The sequence below is a fragment of the Diadema antillarum genome, unplaced genomic scaffold (genome assembly GCF_040938485.1).
Source record: "Diadema antillarum isolate AM-2024a unplaced genomic scaffold, OU_Dant_1.0 seq00000871_RagTag, whole genome shotgun sequence".
NCBI lineage: Eukaryota > Metazoa > Echinodermata > Echinoidea > Diadematoida > Diadematidae > Diadema > Diadema antillarum.
Window position 1 is genome coordinate 790943 of NW_027271737.1, and position 19240 is coordinate 810182.

Below are 19240 nucleotides of genomic sequence, written 5' to 3' on the forward strand. Positions count from 1 at the left end.
GTTTTGTTTTGTACAAAAAATATGTGTCAATATAATGTTTGTCATAAATTACTAGTACACATGATTGTCATGAGTAACTAGTACACATACATATCTGATGTAACGGAATTAAGCAGAAATAAATCAAACATCAAACATATTCTTTTCTTTTATATTGTTTGTATCTTCGTGCAGACAAAAGGATTGTGCGGCACATACAACGACTCTCCGAAAGATGATTTCACGTGGTTCAATGGTGTTGTGGAGACGGTGGCAGCCAGATTTGCGTATGCTTGCGGGCTTAGTACAACTTGCACGGACACGATGTCAACCTCCGACAGTTGCACCACCTACAGTCAGTACGCCCAGAAGGCCGATGACATCTGCCAGCGCGTCAAGCAGTACCCGTTCAGCAACTGCCAAAACGAAGTAGAAGTAGACACCTACTTCAAGAAATGCAAGGAAGACGTGTGCACCTGCTATGGTGAGGGCTACACCACGGAAGAGTGCGCGTGCCCCAGCTACATGAGATACGCAGGGGCATGCTCCCTGTTCGACATCGCGATGCCCTCGTGGCGTGCCGATATTGAGATGTGTCTTGAAGGTAGGCGTAGTTTACATTTCTTTTCCACTCTTTTGTTGCTTTGTATGTTTTGTACTCATGTTATACTTGGGAAAATGCATTTTCGTGTGTACATGTATATGTATGTATGTGTGTGTGTGTGTGTGTGTGTGTGTGGTGTCTGTATGCGTTTTATGTGGTCGACCTGTAGAAATTGCATTTTCAATCACTTTCCAACCTGATATTTTTCAGTGCCTCTTCTATAATTTGATATTTTACTGAACGTGGGCTGTATTTTGTTTTGTTTTGTCTTGTTCTGTTTTTTAACTCTTCGTAGGATTCCTCGTCAGCCAATCTACATCCTTTTGTACAGGGACGTTTTCTTATAATATCGCAAATGTGATATGTTTACAATCATTTAGTTTCTACTTTGCAATTAATGTAAGGGTTTCACAGACAACAAGCACTGGCTTTCTGTGAAACAAATGCTTTTCTGCTTATTAGTTGTTGTTTTTTCACAGACCATGGTATGACACAATAATTATAGGACTACATAATGATTATGTTAACTGCGAGGTTTCAAAAGAATTCTGATTCTACATTTTGTATCATCTAGTGATATTTTGGTTGCATGGTTTGGTACATCATTTAATATTATGTGATATCTTGTATTTCTCTTCCTTCCCTTTCCCCCTCTACAGTAACTAACTGCCCAATACCGGGAATGATATTCAATGAGTACGGAAACAGTTGTCTAATGACCTGTTCGGATCTCACCACAAAGGACACCTGCGCGCGGCCAAAGTTGCCCGGATGCTACTGCCAAGACGGATTGGTGAGCATATAGTAATTTTTCATCTATTTCTTGTTTGCTTACTTGTGTGTTTTTTGTTTGTTTGTTTGTTTGTTTGTTTCCCGGACTCTTGTTAAAGTGAAAATAACAAAGATGAAGAAATTGCAACCTCACTCATTATGACTGCGTGGTATTTTGTCGGTTACGTGAACACTCTATTGCCAAAGAAAGTGAAATATAAGTGAAAAATATAAAGAACTCCCCAACTCCCCAATAACCCCCAATAATTGACAAATTATTAACTGACGAAAACCGCTGTCCCTCACATAACCATCCATTTATGTTTGTTCATTTCTCCATCCAATTATATTGATCTATTCAAGGCCTTCTACCGCACAATAAAAAAAATCCAGGCAAACAGATACATGTTTAAACTTTGAACACACCAAAGAAGATTCGGTATGTAGGCCTCCATTTTTCGCAAGTAATTGACCTACCTATAGGCCCTAATATAAAAGTCATGCAAGAGTCGTATTGATTTAAACGAATGCGCAGTACCCGCTGAATGTGTGATAAGGATTAGAACCGGCACTGCCTGTTAGGCGGAAGCTCAGTGGTCCAGTGGATAAGACAATTGTCCGGTGATCAGGAAGTCTTTGGGTCGAATCCAGCCCAAATATATACGCCCATGACTTGTAATCATGATTTCAATATTATTCGCTTTGTGTTGCTCTTGTCATGCTTGTATCTTTCTTTCTTCGTTTCTTTCTTTCTTTGTTTTGGTCGGACTTGACGCAACTTGGCTTTGCATGCGTGACTGTATTCATGAGGTCGCTTTCGTATGATCTTTTTAAACAGGTTTTCGATGACCAAAGTCAAAAATGCGTTGACTCGACGCTGTGCCCCTGTCAGTACAAGGAGCGATACTACCAGCCTGGCGCCGAGCGCCTAACCAGATGCGGCACAGTGTAAGTAGCCGGTATTATTTTGTCGGGAATATTGACCAACAGGGGAGGTAACATGCAGGATGTTCTATCTGACGGAGTTGTCTCTGAACATATTATGGTTGAATTGAATTGAATTGAATTGAATTGAATTGAATTGAATTGAATTGATTGAATTGATTGAATTGATTGAATTGAATTGAATTGAATTGAATTGAATTGATTGAATTGAATTGAATTGAATTGAATTGAATTGGATTGAATTGAATTGAATTGATTGAATTGAATTGAATAATATGCATTGAATTGATGTGGTTGGCTGACTGAAGATCCATACAGCCCACTGGCCGAAATACATTCAGTTTACAATGAAAACATTTGAATTACTGTACTTAAAATAGAATTTGGGCTTCTAGCAATTCAAAATGGAACAAAGTGCATATATACATACATATTTTTTTTCACTTCTGTACTGATTGTTTGGTTTTATGTAGATCAATTTGTTGTATTTTGAATTATATACAATATCTCCCTAAAAGAAGAAAAGATGTCAAATGCTTTCTTGTTCAGCTTTTTGTTTTTTCTCCTTTTTCATTTTTGTCACATATTATATGCTATCTCAAGGTTTCCACACTGAAAAAAGTACCAATGAACATGATTGTCTGTATGTTCAAGAGACAAACGTCACGCATAACGTTGTTTCGACACGTATTAAACCCATTCTCTGGGAGATTCGGAAATTCGTAAAGCGTTTGCACATAATTATGGCCCGCAATGTTACTCTTATGCATGAGGATAAACTCAGAATATCGCGGGCAAGTGGCTTTAGAAGAGTGACCCATTCTATGAAAATGGAAATGCTAAATGTCAGCAAGTTGCAAAATGATAACGATATTTTTGACTGTATCATGAAGTGAGGTTGAAAAATCCTTTGGAGAATTGTTCTTATTTCGCTCTAAAATGCGGCTCGAGTCAAACTAAAAAAGAAGAAGAAATAATTAGTTGTTACGGTATCCTTATTGTAACGTTATTTGATCACAATCCAAACTTTCACCGTAGGGTCTGTGATTCCGGAGTATGGGACACCAGTCAGCAAAACTGTTCAAGTAAGTCTTTAATCATTTTGAATTATGACTATCCAAACTGATGTCTACATTTCAATGCAGACAGTGACCCAAAGAGCTGAGAAAAGATGAAACTGTAAGAGAGTTGCGCAAAACAGATTTTTGTTTTTGTGGGGTCTTTGTGTGTTAGTGTGTGTGTGTGTGTGTGTGTGTGTGTGTGTGTGTGTATGTGTGTGTGTGTGTGTGTGTGGTTTAACTTTAAAATCATTAGATTTAACAAGAGCAAGAAATAAAGTAACAACAAATAACGTAAAGTAATAACAAGTAACAAAAAATAAAGGGGAATATTTGCCGATATTATCCAATCATCGAATTTACTGATGAAAAACATTTTCGTTGTGATAAATGCAGCAATATCTTTCATACGAAATATAACAATATTGTAATTCTTTTTTTTATATAGATTTGCAATCGTTTTCATCACCAATATAACATGCATTTTTTTTTATAAATTGGATTATGTTTTTTGTTTATGTTGTTGCTTTCAAATATTATTCCTATTGCTGTTGTTTCCTCTGTACGCTGGAATACAATCCCAAATGGCATCTTGTTATTTTGTTTTGTTTTGTGCGTGTGTGTGTATTCAGTACCTGCGTGTCCGTCCCACAAGGTGTGGTCAGACTGCGCCTGTGAGAAGACGTGCGAACATCGCAACCCCGTGTGCAGCGAGGAGATCTGTGACGGAGGTTGTCTGTGTCCAAACGACATGGCATCCTACAACGACAGTTGTATCGACGAGAGCGAATGCCCATGCTACCACCAAGGCCGCCAGTATCAAAAGAAAGAAACGACGTACATGGACTGCAACGAGTGGTGAGCGTGCGCATGCAGAATGTAGTAGAATTGTTGGCACGTTTCTTTTCCCTTCAGGAGGGTTAACAGTGAGGACGGCGGCTAGTCTTGTTGTAATGTTGTGCGATATAATCATTTAGAAGTGTGGGAATACAGTGTAAGGAATAGACTTTCCCATTCTAAAGCGTGCTTAACCCAAACGGCTGTGTAATCAAAATGATTCATGCAATTCTGTCCGACAACTTCAGTCAGATCTTTGTCGTGCAAGGCTCGTGCTATTTGTGTGTACATTATCGGATTAGTCCAATAATGAATTCGCAGGGAACGTAGCATTCGTATTTTTTTTCCATTTTTTTTAAATTCAATCCAAAAGTGCCGCTTTGACAACACTGTCAAGATGATCTGAAAATGAAGTCATTCCTCTTAAAAAGACTAACGAGAAACAACGACAATACTTTATTAATGACCACACTGACATGTGTTTTTTTTAACAAGTATCTACGTAAATCTCACAGACTAAGCTTTTGCTTAAAGGACAAGTTCACCTTCATAAACATAAGGATTGAGAAAATGCAACAATATTAGTAGAACACATCAGTGAAAGTTTGAGGAAAATTGCACAATCGATGCAAAAGTTATGAATTTTTTAAATTTTTGTGTTGGAACCGCTGGATGAGGAGACTACTACAGCTTGTGAGTCATATGCGTACAACAGTATGAAGGAAATGTAAAAGAAAATTCAACATATTTTCACTTTTTTGGGCATAATAAAAGTGCACTTGACTTGCCTCTTTCTAAAGGCAGGGGGAATAATATTACCCATAACATTTTGTCGGTAACGAGTCAGGGGAATGTGTACTTTTTTCAAAAGATGGAATTTTGTGAAATTCTCTTTATATTTTCCTTATATTGTTGTACGCATGTGACATCTAAGTTATTCATACACTGCAGTAGTCTTCTCATCCAGCGGGTAATGCACAAAAACTTCAAAAATTCATAACTTTTGAACGGATTGTCTGATTTTCCTCAAACTTTCAATGATGTGTTCTACTAATATTGCTACATTCTCTCAATCCTTATGTTTATGAAGGTGAACTTGTCCTTTAAAGTCGTGTAATGCATATGTGTTTATACCTGTCCCTCTCCTTAGTGTCTGCACTGACGCTGGTTGGCAGTGTGAAAACAAGTCATGTCCAGGTGAGTTTCGTTAACGCCCGGCGAATTATTCGTTTAAAGGCGAAAAATAAAGTTAATAATACAACACGCTTGGGGTAAGAATGATTGTTGACACCATTTATTTGCTTCCCCATCATTACTATGCAGCATACAAATTACAGAAAACACGTGCAACATGAGCTCGGGTCTCGCCTTCCTATAAAACGACTGTTGAGTCACTCACTGTAGACAATCGAGTGAAATCCCCCCCCCCCAAAAAAAAAAAAAAAAAAAAAAAAAAATCTGCGACGGATCATGTTTATTCATGATTTCGAGACCCATGGCGCAATACTCTGAAAACCCCAAAGCATGATATAATGACAAAGGATAATGACATTGGGGACTCGCATATTCCAGTAATGTAGCGATGTCTTTCCATTACAATGCCACTTGCTTACAAAGTTCAACTGTATAGATGTATTATGCAAGCTTTCTCTTTTTGCTCTGTTTCCTTGAGCAATCAAATATGGATTCTTATGCGAGGCTGCTATGCCATCATCCTTCATTGCAATATGTTACGAATTTTGAAAACATTTATTTCGTATTCCTCGTTCTGATCACTCTAAATTCTGAAACTCTGTACACAGTATTGTCAATTTATAGATGTTCAAATGCAGAAGTCTGAAAATCATCTGGAGGCGGGCTATGATTGTGTTTAAAACATCGTTAACTACATTTTGCTCATTTTTTAGAAGCCATGACACTCTAACATAGAGATATAGTATTCCAATCTGTTCATATCGATAGAGCATCATGTCCCAATGAAAAAAGTGAAATGTGAATAGGAAATCTGACAGCGTATATACGAACGATAAGAAATACTTTGATCGTATGGTGCACAAGCCAGCGGCATTAAAAACGGTATTAAAAACCATGTCCACGTACAATGTATTCATTGTAAGTACAATGTTGTCGTGTGAAAACGCGCTCTTAACCCTCGATGCGATGTCAATGTGTTTCACAAACAGGAGTGTGTAAAGCATATGGAGACCCTCACTACACGACATTTGACGGTCGGGACTTTGAGTTTATGGGTGAGTTTTTCGTTACACGTGTGGTTTTCCTGTTCAGAGCAAATAGAGTTTCATCGCAATACCGGTAAAGCGTCATTTTCAAACACTTAAACAGTGTTTCATTAGGTAGAGAAAAAAAGGGAAAACTTTATCAAAGATGTCTTACTTTTTTTTACATCGATATTTACATGGGGAATATGCTTAAAGTTATTATTAGAAATATCCCATATTTCAATATCGTTGTCTCTAGCAGCTTTAATTGCATAACATCATTATTGCCATCATAATAACAATGTCTTATTAAAAGAATCATATCATATCATATACTATACTATACTATGGTCGAAGTCTCATAATTGCTAACAAGAACGGAGTTCACTGGTTTTGCAGTCAGACTCTTCTAATATTCATATTTTAGTAACATATATGTTTATACATCTTAACCTTGTAACAAAAAGAGGCCCACATAAAAGACTTTACATAAGTGTTATTGGTCCTATACGATGTATTATACATCTTTCAAAGTTTGTCGTCGTTTTCTTGAACGTCTGGGAACCAGGTGTTGATAAAAAAAAAATCAAGTCTAATCCGTTACAATTAAGTAGACAATGCAACTGATACCAAAACGTGAGGGGACAATGCTTACTGTGAACGATACGCTTCTCATCCGATAGGGGAATGCAGCTACACGTTTGCGACTGATTGGTGTAACGGCAACAAGGGGACCTTCAAAGTTACAGTGGAGAACGAACCCTGTGGAGACGAGGGATTCACTTGTACAAGGCTTATTAACATGACAGTCAAGGGGGACGTTACGTTGACTCTTATCCGCGGCGTCGATCCTATAGTTACCCCGCCCCACAGAGTGAAAAAGTTCGTGTTCACAAATGCGGGACTTTACATGTACATCACGTGGAAAGGTGACTTGATTGACATTTTTATATTATTATATACATGTATGTATTGCTAAATATTCAATTTTTTACTTATTTTTTCTTACGACTTACTTAACCTTTTGTGTGCTTCGCGAATGCCGCCTGGCACAAAAGTGGAAAGTGAAAAAAAAACACCCATAAAAACAAAAGCATTGTACACACTATCCAAAGTCCCTAATAAAATTGAATTGTACCCGCTTTGTGTGTGTTTGGGGGAGGGTTCCTGTGTGCGTTCCTGTGTGCGTTTGCGCATGTGTGTATTTTGCCCCAGTCCCGGGGCCTATTATAGGAGCAATGTCTGAGTTAATCTAGAGACAGACGTTTAAATACTCGTACCCTATCTAAACGGACTGAACTCCCTATGTGACCGTGCATCACAAAACCAACAAAAAGTCGCACTCCTTGTTTTTACGTGGAGACTCAAAAAGGCGAAATGGGTCAACTAAGTCCATCTTGAGTTTTCTATATTTTCTGAAAGAGCTATCCTTCTTCTACGATATCCTTTAGTTTGGGATCATAACATGAATTGGAAAGTGTGCTTTGAGTAGTTTTTCTACAACCCATTTTTGGAGGAGAGTAGAATGATCATGTATGTCTCAGAGGCCCTTTTTATTTCTTGAAATCCTTTGCATACTTTTTAATTTCATTGAGCTCATCTATTCGGAGTCAGGAAATACACGTTATCAGGGGAGGATATTTTATTCCTTCATTTCTTTGTTTCAGTCATTATTCTTTCTCTTTACAAGAGTATGGTGCATAATGTTATTTCGACAACATGCTCGACAAATTATTTAGGGGAAAGTGGTGCTTTTCCACTCATGTTCGAGTCACTTTTATAGAAAGGATTGAGATACAAAATAATGAAAAACCAAGCTGGAGATGAAATACAAAAGTTTCGTTGATAATTTCTCTTTCATATATTATTAACTTTGGTTGGAGCAGACTAGATTGGACATGTTGGAAGGTCATCATTGGCAAATGCTTTTGTAAAACTAATTCAAAGTCTAGATCCGAAAAAAAAGATTGACAAAGCGCCCTTGATGTTGAGAGACCAAAATATTGATGTTATTTTGCATCTGTCTTGTCACACCTTTGCAGCTTATCAGATCGCTCTTCAGTGGGATAGACAGACAAGTCTTTACATCATTCTCCCGGCGAGCTACAGGGGGAAAGTCTGCGGTCTGTGCGGAGACTTCAACGACAACAGCGAGGACGATTTCGTCATGCCTCGCGGGAACATGGTTGAAACGAGCGCGGTGGCGTTCGCCGATGGCTGGAAGAAACTGGGGTCGTGTCCCACGACGACAGAGCCCACGGACCCGTGCGTGATAAACCCGACGCGAAAGCTGTGGTCCGAGTACTCTTGTGCACTCATAAAACAGTCGCTGTTCGAACCTTGCCACAATAAAGTACGTATAGTTACAGTTACATGTTTTTTTTTTTTTGCATTGATTTGTAGATCTGATAGTTCATTTGAAGTTTGAAATTTGAAATTTTAAGTTTAGGCCTGTTAAACTCAACGGCCCTCATGGTGTATGGAGTATGACACAATTTGCAAATAAAAGCAAAATAAATAAATTGCAAACCGAACAAGATTATAAACACGATTATTACATTTTGAAAATTATTTGGAAATGTAATAAGGCCTTCAAAAAACCCAGAGTTTTAATGGAATCCATATTTTTTTAAAAAATGCTATCAAATCAGTAAATACTAAATGATGAATACAAATGAAAGATGAATATTGTCGTTTTATTTCTTCACCTTCACTTTCACGTCTTCTCAATAACGTTTAAATGACGCAGTGATATTCACCTTCTGCAATTTGGTCAGTGGGTTTAATTTCATTTCTTTATGTATAATATGTATATATATATATATATATATATATATATATATATACGTATAGATAGACAGATACATGCATACATATACATATATACATATGGAAGTATGTATATAATACATTGTTTTTGTGATGTAATCGTTTGCCTTTCGAATACTACCATGTCCCTGCCATGTCACCCACAACAGGTGGACCCACAAAAGTACTACGAGAACTGCGTGTTTGACACGTGTGCGTGTAACCGAGGAGGCGACTGCGAATGTCTCTGCACTGCTATCACGGCCTATGCCAAGGAATGTAACGAGCAGGGGGTTTCTATCCCATGGAGAACTTCGGATGTTTGCGGTAATGTTCGGACTTTATGCTTCCTTATTCTGTGTGTGTGTGTGTGTTGTGTGTGTGTGTGTGTGTTCTTGTGTGTGTGTAAGTAAGTGTGTTATTCTTAATTGTCTTAGACTATTTCTTCGCAACACACAACCACTTTACTAAGACAATACCGGATGATAGCGCCTTGATTAAGAAACCATCTTTGAATGCTGTTGAAATCGAATTTTACAGGTTTGCAATGTGAGGGCGGACAGGTGTACATGTCTTGCGGGCCGCAATGCCCGCAACGGTGCTACGTGGAAGGACAGACCGTTGTGGATCCATACTTTTGCCCCAACACATGCGTGGAAGGCTGCGCCTGCCCCGCGGGAACGGTCCTGGACGAGCGCCGGGGAGAATGCGTACTGGAGAAGGACTGCCAGTGCATTGTCAACAACATGGTTTTCGAGCCGGGCCAGACGTTCATGCGTGGATGCCAGCTGTGGTAATGCTTTTTGGTTTTCAACTTCTTCAGTGGTGGCGGTAGATAATGCATAAAGAGATTGGTTGAAGGATATGTAATAAAATTACAACTACATTAATTAAAATCAAAACTCATAAGTCACATGAAATGTAAATTTATAGGAGTTCTTCACACAGATTGTTATGTACGACATTATGTATATTCGTGCTTTGTATGTTTACATAAATAAATTGATAAATCATAATAATCAAAATGTCTGTCTGATATGTATGTGTGTATATACATTTGGTGATTCTATCCTTCTATGAAGAGTGCTCGATATCCTCAAAGGAAGAGCTTTAGACAGAAGTATTGGAACAAGTTCACTCGGTTGACAGCAGGTTCATCCGTATTTATTGCTACTTGGAGTTTCATGCAACCTCCATGAGGCCCAATCATCAGGCAAACAATTTTGATAAACCAATTCTGATCAACCAATTTTGATAAATTAATTTTGATAAACCATATCATCATTATTGCTTTCTATGTGGTTTGAACAAAGTATATAGTCATCCATGTGTGACTTCAGAGTTTTGACTGCCTGATGATTGCGCCTCATGGAGGTGGCATGAAACTCCGAGTAGCAATAAATACGGATGAACCTGCTGTCAACCGAGTGAACTTGTTGCAATATATATATATATATATATATATATGTGACCCTGCACCTCAAAACAAACAAAAAGTCGCCAGACATGAATTTTTAGTTAAGACCATATTATGAAAGAGCAGACTTTAAGCTTTAAAATGATGTATAACTCAAATCAAATGGACTCTCCTAACCTATCTAAATATTGGAAAGAAAGCACAAACTCAGGAAAAGTGTGAACTGAGAAAAGAGGCTCTGAAGTACAGTGTCTATTCAAGCGCTTAATCTTTACCAAACCGTGCTGGCTGTGCGATGAATGGGACAAAAAACAGGCAGTAAACCACGAGAGTAACAACAACGAAGGGATTATCAGATTAAACTGAAATTAAAAATGCCTCATTAACACATTCTGTCTATAATCAATCCCAACTTTCAAAGCAGTAGCACTATTCTTTCAAAAGTTATTAGAGTTGAAAGTGAAGAGTGTGGACAAGGTTTTTTCAGAAACGAAAAAGGGATTCTAAAGACACACCTAATCACACTATTCTACCAAAAATGTTCGAGATAAACTGCTAAAAAAACACACTTTCCTCCCCGTTTTATGATACCAAATTTTAGCATAATGTAAAAGAAGACCAGCTCTTTCAGAAAATATGAAAAAGTCAAGTTCGGCTAGGTTGACCCATTTCACTAGTTTTCAGTCCTCACGCAAAATCAGTGTGTGCGACTTTATGTTCGTTTTGAGGTGCACTGTCACATATATATATATATATATATACTAGGGCTTTCTATAGCTCAGTCGGTAGAGCACCGGTCTAGCAATCTGGAGGTCTCGGGTTCGAATCCCGATGGAATCCCATTTTCTTTGCTCACTTTTCCACTAATAATTTATGTTCTTTCTGGTCAGTTTATTCTGTCTTTATATATATATATATATATATATATATATATATATATATATATATACATATAAACAGAGAACGAGAGGTGTTATGTTGTTTATACATTGCATCCACCTCTGCATTGGAGAGGGAAATGTCTTATATCTGAGCCAAAGGAACATCTTAACATAAAAGTTACAGCACAAGCAGATAATGAATGGGAAGTAAAATCACTATTGTTGTTACAGTGAAAAAGGTTTAAAAAAATCGATGTTGATAACTCTGTCCCGTTTCTTGAAAATTTTGATAAACCATGTCATCATTGCTTTCTATGTGGTTTGAACAAACTATATAGTCAACCAACTGTTACGGCAGTGTGCGTGATGGTGATATAGATATAGATAATGATTATAAAACTTATAACAAAAGCCATCGTTATTATTATTTACTTTAGCACTGCTACGATTATCATTGGTATCACCGTCATTACCATAATTACTACATCACTGTCATCATTATCAATTTGGTATGTGTTCGGTTTCAGTACTTGCGACATGGGAGGATATTTCTTGTGTTCGGGAGATATCTGCACAGGCACACCAGGTGAGTTCTTCCGTCAGCAGAAAGTTTATGTAAAACTACAACAGCGATGGGTCATGGCATTTTTTTTTTAATCGTGAAAGAAAACAAATGAATAAATAACATAAAAAGTATGATAAGATACCCCTGTTTACGTTTTTGGTTGTTGGTTTGTTTTTGTTCTATAGAGAATACAAGATGTGTGCACAGTATAGGAATATGTAAATGATCGACGATCACAGTTTCATGATAGCCGGAACAACAAATTTATTTATAAAAATATGTGTCAATCTATAATCATATGAATGTAGATTAGGTATTCTCTGTGCAATGGCAACTAAACAAACTAGTTATAAGAATAAACAAAGGAGTAAATATGATATCCAAAACATCCATTTATTTTTGGCGGTCTTTGCGATTTTGACTCCACAGTTATGAACTTGCATACATCCAATTTCACTTTCCATACTTTATGCAAGTATGTTATGAGATGACATACAAACTCTTTATCAGAAATTAATCCGTCAAGTCCATTTTGTGGAGAGAGAACTCAAAAGAACAGTTTCGAGAATAGAATAAAACCAACCCGAAGGTTTTTGACCTTCTTTGTACAAAGTTATATTTGGTTCTATGATATAGTCGTTTGTTTAAAGTTAACAACTTCTTAGCCCCCGTTTTCGTAAGCTCTGTTTCGCACTGTTTCGTTGTTGTCGCTGTTGTTGTTGTGGTGGTGGTTATTTTGGCTAAGGAATGAAGAGAAGATAAGATTTCCCTTTTTATAGCAAAAATTAAAAAGAAAAGAAAATAAACAATCTGATCAAAATACACATGTAATCGACCAGTGCAATGGTTGATCTAATGCGTAGATTTTCAACCCCACAATCTGTGCATACAGATATAACTCCGGGTACATGCACGTGTATTGAGGACCACACGCCATGCCGAGATTGCAGCATGTGTATCCCCATTGGTGCCAACTGCAATGGGGTCACCGACTGCCCCGACCACTCGGACGAAGAATTCTGTGCGTGCGAGTACGCCGGCGAAAAATATGTGGTGAGCAATAAATCGAACCTCTTCCACGCGTTGGACTCAACTTTTTTTCCATCTCTCGCTGTATTTCCCTCTCTCTTTCTCGTTCATATTTCTTTCCAAAAACTTCCGAAATGAGTGTCTTTATATTTTACGACCAAACCTGTTCGTCTGTTGCGCGCTGTTTTAGTAGATCCATGTTCTAACCCGGGATAGGTTCACTCCGATCAAGCGAATTTATAGGGGCACCGTTTAGATAGACTGACTTGTTAATACCCAGTGGCTCAGTTGTGCATGAGTTCCAAAACAGCAAGCAAATTTTCTAGCATCGATTTACCACATTCTTGTAACAAAGACAGAGATTAGCAATGTAAGCTTTCAGTCGATGCTTTATTATGTGCTTCTCATCAAAGTATGTGAACCGTACGATAAAACAAACTCAACAATGGAGTAGACAGGCGCATGCATTATACTCTAACTGCTTGCGAGCTTTGAGGGCCAATTGGCATTACGGAAAACCTATAGTGTTGTATACAACATTGTCTAAAGTCCCATAGAGGAGTAAGTAAGCATGCTCTTTATTCGGCAAGACAGATGTAGAGGCGTGTTTGCAATTCCTTCCCTTTGAAATAGAGTGAGGACGTGTGGAGTGAATTAAATAGGGAGCTTTAGATTTTAGACGCGCGGACGTTCAAAGGGAAAAAACATGGTCTGAGCGTGCGCAGTAGCTTGATGTGCGCTACTGCGCACGCTCAGACCATGTTTTTTTTTCCCCTTTGAACGTCCGCGCGTCTAAAATCTAAAGCTCCCTAATATTAGGAGAACAGATTAGTTAAAGTCTGAGGGAAATCCGTCAGAAAAGAAAGGCATTATCAAAGAGTCGGTGAAGCCATCGCTTGATGAAAAGACTACAAAACTTCACTACAACACTGTAATCCACGTATGGAAAACGATATAAAGAAGATATTCAGAAATTCTACATATTTTCACTCTATTCTAGCACAGTGAATTATCACTTGTCTTACCTCTTTAAGAAAGCAAGGTGGAATGATCGATATTTCTTCTAACACATGGCAGTGACAAAACGAGGGAAAATGCACTTTTTACTGAAAAAAATAATAATTTTGTGGGATACTCTTTATGTTTTCTGTATAACCGTTTTCAATACGTGACGTCACCAACTATACGGCAGTCCTCTCATCCAGCAATGGCTGCACCGAAAGTTTTGAAAATGTTTATCTTTCAACGGATTGTCCGATTTTCTTCAAACTTTCACTCATGTGTTCTGCTAATATTGCTGCAATCACTCAACCCACATGACTATTATATTTGGGTTTCAAGCTCCTTTGAGAGAGAGAGAGATAACAACGACCATGCTTTGTATCTGAAATTGTGTTCAGCTGGTGTTAGCTATTCCCACAAGAGATATATCATCAAATGTTCGTGATTAGTCAATGGCAATAAAACTTTCGATATTGTATGAAACCCCACTCCTTGTTCAAGTTGGCTTTGATGAATAATGTGAACGCGATACCGTAAAAAGAAAAGATTATAATGTCCTACCTTGAGAAGTGTCCAGTCGGTGTGAATACACATCTTTAGGTCATGAGCAGGAGATTATTCCTCTTCGTGAGACTTCTATAAAACTTATTATTCAGTATACATGATTCCGACCCAAAATTGTATCACAGTTTATGTTGCCATTTGAACCAGACTTTGCCTAAACGACAATGATACTTGTATCACGCACACGTCTCCTCTCTTTACACCCCTCTCCTCCCCCCCCCCCTCTCTCTCTCTCTCTCTCTGTTAGGATGGCGACACCTGGCAAGGAGCCTTACCATGCACAAACTGTACGTGTGAGAAGGGAGAGGCCACATGTAGGAAGGAATGCAACATCGAATGTTACAATGTAAGTCTGTAAGAAGAAAGGGATGATAAATGTGCGACGACACCTTGAATGCATCTTGCAGGAAAAACAATAACTCTTATGAATTTCAGTCGTTACGTTATTAGATGAATAGGCAAAGCATGCCATGACTCTGAAGTGGCATAGATATATTTATTTATAGGTAAAAACATGTCAGAAACATTTTATGAGTATTTTAAGGCAGATATTATGTTTATTCAACGTGTTTTGCGTATGCTTTGACGTAAGGTCACATTTTAAAGTAATTAATGTATTATTTTTTTTAGATTGATATCGTATATAGCATGCAAATTCCATAACCACTTCAGCCGTTTATTATATCATATACGCGTATGCTTTATCAAAATCATCTTGCCATTTCAATTTAACAGAACTCTCAGTCACCGACTTTTAGATTTGTTTCAGCAGAAATAATGTAATTCTTATTGTATTTGCGTGTGCTTTAGATTTCAAATCATTGCAATACTTATATCTGTTAAGGAAAGAAGGAATATCAGTTTTAAATCTTTACATATTGGATTTTACACCAATCAAAGATTTCCCAAGGTATTAAATGTTTTCATTATCATTTTTACATAGGGAATCTTGCACAAACATGATGACAAACATGACCGTTGTTGTGAATGCGTCCCGGAGAACAGTAAGTATCATAGATATTTCAATGTCCGTTTGTGGTAAGCATTTCTCTCATAAACATCTGAAATGATTGCGTGTACTGAAGGCATTATTTACCATTTGTAGAGAGAACAAATACCTAGCTTTAGTGTTTCAAAATAGTTCTAAAATGTGAGTTAGTGATAGAAACAACCAGTGTAAAAAAGTTGAGCAATGTAATCGATGTTAAATATTATTAAATATACATATCGTGAACCATAGTTACAATAAAATTGTTTTGGTTCTAGACTAAACCGTCTACAGTTACGGTTATTAAAAGTGAAAAAAAAAAGATAATTACATTTTCCTTATGATGTTATTTTAGGCTTTATTGCAAAATTTTTATATGGTAGGATGTTTGTGATACACCTGATTAAAACATTATATGCATCAAATCTAATAGCTCGATTTTTTTAAATCACTGCTCACAACGGTAAACAGTACCTTCAATTATGTGCTTGTATGTTATACACTATAAATAGTTATATAGAGTGTTGATTTATTTTCATGATCGTATGTGCAGAAATGTTGATGGTTAGATTTCCTCTGTGTGAAAAGACGTTTGCAAAAAAAAAAAAATCAGGAATAATCTGTTTCTGTGTATCAACAAAGACGAAGCTGGATACAGTGATTCAGGTAATGAACACATAATTTGCTTGCACGTTGAAAGGGGACAGAATAAAAAAAAAAAGTTGCATTATTTTTTTTTTCGTAATACACAATTAATCGTATCATTGATGTGTGTTCATTTTATAGTAACATCAACCGGCAGGCCTGTTCCTACGGAAAAGCCATGCAGGGTAAGTTGAATCTTGAATGTAAGTAATTTAAAAGTAAACAAAATCAAGTAATTTGAAAATAAACAAAATAAAAATACGTGATAGGTGTAGATGGAATTAATGCATTAATGATAACGAAAACAACGAGAAAATGAGAGACCCATATCATTTTTATGTTGATGCTGATTAATTTGCGTAGTTAGTGAATTTGAATGCCATGTCATCGTGGCAATTTCATTGTGCCATGAGGAGCATAACAGCCTAAGTCGCTTCACCTTTCTTCCTTCAGCTTTCGAGGATCCAGGTGTACGAGGACTGTGACAACTGCTTTTATGACAGTGATGGGTATCTGTTCAAGACATGCGCACGAAATGTCGCTGATTGTAATGATGTAAGTCAATAACATGTATTTGACACGACACATTAATCGCTGTATTTTCTTATTTCTCACCCCCCCCCCTCTCTCTCTCTCTCTCTTTCGTGTTCTAAAAGCTGCTATGTAGCTGATATACTACACGTGGTTTTCTCTGACTCAATGTTCCTTTCATTTGCAATGGATAATCTGGTTGACATCTTGAAAGTGGCCATTTGTTATAAAGTAACGTGTGGTTATTGTACTACCACATGCTGTACAGTCTTCCTTGAAAAACCTTAAAAGCCGACAACTATCTGATAATCCTATACTTTCCCACATACCATGATAAGTAGAGGAAGCAAACTAACCCAAATTCAAGTACAATGACATTTATTCCCGGCAAATGTGAATATATATATATATATATATATATATATATAATGTATGTATGTATACGTATAAGTAAGTATGGTCTTTTTAAACATGCTGAGGGAATACTTTTAAGAGTAAAACGCTTATATCTAAAACAAATCATAGTTAAACAATTCCTTTGATCCCCGTTTGTAGTTTCGTTAGAAGTGTGTTCACTGACATCCCTCTCTTTTGTTTGTTTGTTTGTTGTTGTTTTAATTGGTTCGCTGCTTTTATTTTTGGCTAACTTTAAGAAAAGAACTGAACGAGGTACGCGCAAACCTGAAATAATATCTCTACCATTTAGACGAGGCGAAAGTGAAAAAAAAATGAAGAAGAAGAAGAAGAAGAAGCAGAAGACTAAGATTAAGAAGAGGAAAAGCAACAAGAAGAAGCAAACAAAACAGACATTAATGGTAGGATCTTAGTCCGGAGATAGAGTTAGTGAACGTTGGTCACAAGTGGTCAAAATGGTTGAATGTATCAGTTCATCTTTCACGTTGTGCTCTTTGCCAGGATGAAGTGCTTGTATTCAGCGAAGACCACTGCTGTCAGTGCGAGCCAATCTCAAGTGAGTTTAACTGACATTCGTTCACTTCGTAACAGAAAAATACGTGAAACATCCTTTCGACTGTCGTATTTTATGACACACACATACACACATTACCAGAAAATGAAGTAGAGTTTCTTTTGAAAAGAAGGGGAAAAAAAGGAAAAATCTTGAATAATGAATAATATTATGGAGATGGGTTATACATTAGCTGCAAGAGACACGAAATAAATGATATAATAATTATCAACAGTACGTGCTATTGAGTCAAAATGTAGGAACAATAGCAGGAAAGTAGACAGCACCAAACTAAAATCTTTGGCCACGTTTGGTGAGAGGATCTGCTCATTCAGGACACTTGACAGACCCAGTATTGGGAATGTGAGTAACAAATCCTTTCAGTCCATGTAAAGTGAAAAGACATTTCCTATACTCACATCGTTTACAACAAATACGAAGAATGTATTTCACATCTTTTTCGAAAATCGTATGTATATATTTACTGCATTTCTTTCTTTTTCCCCTATCTTGATCTTTAGGCACTCAAGAACCTACCATTATTTTCACGACGGAAGGTAAGATCAATTTTTGCTTGAAGCGAGTTGACAATTTTGCCTATTAATCACGGTATAATACATCTCGTCCTAAGAATGAAGGGTAACATCAAAGTAATGATACCGTTTTGGCTCTTTCCTTTTCAGCTGTTTTTGAGAGACACATTCCCCTCAATCTAAATAAGTCATCCAAAATGATAATGGTCAATGTGATTCCTATTCATTCATAAGAGCATCTCCAGTGCACTTCTGACATTGAAGCTGTCATAAAAGATAGAAATATAAAATGGAAAACGTTTTATGTGACTTTTCGTGATGCATTTTTGTACATACATGCTCAAAGTATAGTATATTGGCTTACGTCGAAATCTTAGTGTGGTTTTTGTACTTACTATTTGTGTTGGAAACGTGTTTTTTTTTTTCAGCTTGCGTCGACACGTTCACACATGGTGATCCTGTTTGCTGCTCGTACATCAGTGGCTGCAGTATACCAGCGGAGTTGACCGGGTCGGAGGTGTGCGGAGCTTGCGCCAACAACAAGGTCTTCAATGGGAGTGACTGCGTACTCAAGTCATCCTGTCCCTGTCTAGATGAAAACATGGTCCTACGCGAGGTGAGTGTGTTTACATATACCAACTACCAAGTATATTATACGTACCTTTCATTCACATCCCCTCCCTCTCTTTATAATGAAATATACATTGTACACTACCGTTATAGCGAACACGGTGATAACGAGATTCCGGTTACAACGTATAAAAAATCAGGACGCAACATTGTCTTCTCTATGCTTTTTGATTGTTTATTTGTTTGGTTATAACGAAATTTCGATATAACGAAAGAAAACTGCCGTCCGCAGGACTTCATTATAACGGGAGTCCGCTGTATTTCCGC

General features: G+C 37.3%; 1 protein-coding gene across 1 annotated transcript in view; it reads left to right on the forward strand.

Annotated features, from left to right (window-relative positions):
- LOC139740673 (uncharacterized) overlaps window positions 1-19240 on the forward strand; it is a 161612-nt gene that overhangs the window by 19339 nt on the left and 123033 nt on the right. The window contains exons 4-23 of the mRNA XM_071651245.1: window positions 175-583; window positions 1243-1376; window positions 2193-2302; window positions 3338-3384; window positions 3990-4215; window positions 5345-5391; window positions 6378-6443; window positions 7097-7342; window positions 8456-8766; window positions 9392-9548; window positions 9762-10014; window positions 12047-12105; window positions 12977-13137; window positions 14927-15025; window positions 15623-15683; window positions 16454-16497; window positions 16766-16867; window positions 17759-17813; window positions 18332-18367; window positions 18772-18959. Of these exons, the coding sequence (XP_071507346.1) occupies window positions 175-583; window positions 1243-1376; window positions 2193-2302; window positions 3338-3384; window positions 3990-4215; window positions 5345-5391; window positions 6378-6443; window positions 7097-7342; window positions 8456-8766; window positions 9392-9548; window positions 9762-10014; window positions 12047-12105; window positions 12977-13137; window positions 14927-15025; window positions 15623-15683; window positions 16454-16497; window positions 16766-16867; window positions 17759-17813; window positions 18332-18367; window positions 18772-18959 (2811 nt within the window). The remainder of the gene's footprint in view (window positions 1-174; window positions 584-1242; window positions 1377-2192; window positions 2303-3337; window positions 3385-3989; window positions 4216-5344; window positions 5392-6377; window positions 6444-7096; window positions 7343-8455; window positions 8767-9391; window positions 9549-9761; window positions 10015-12046; window positions 12106-12976; window positions 13138-14926; window positions 15026-15622; window positions 15684-16453; window positions 16498-16765; window positions 16868-17758; window positions 17814-18331; window positions 18368-18771; window positions 18960-19240) is intronic.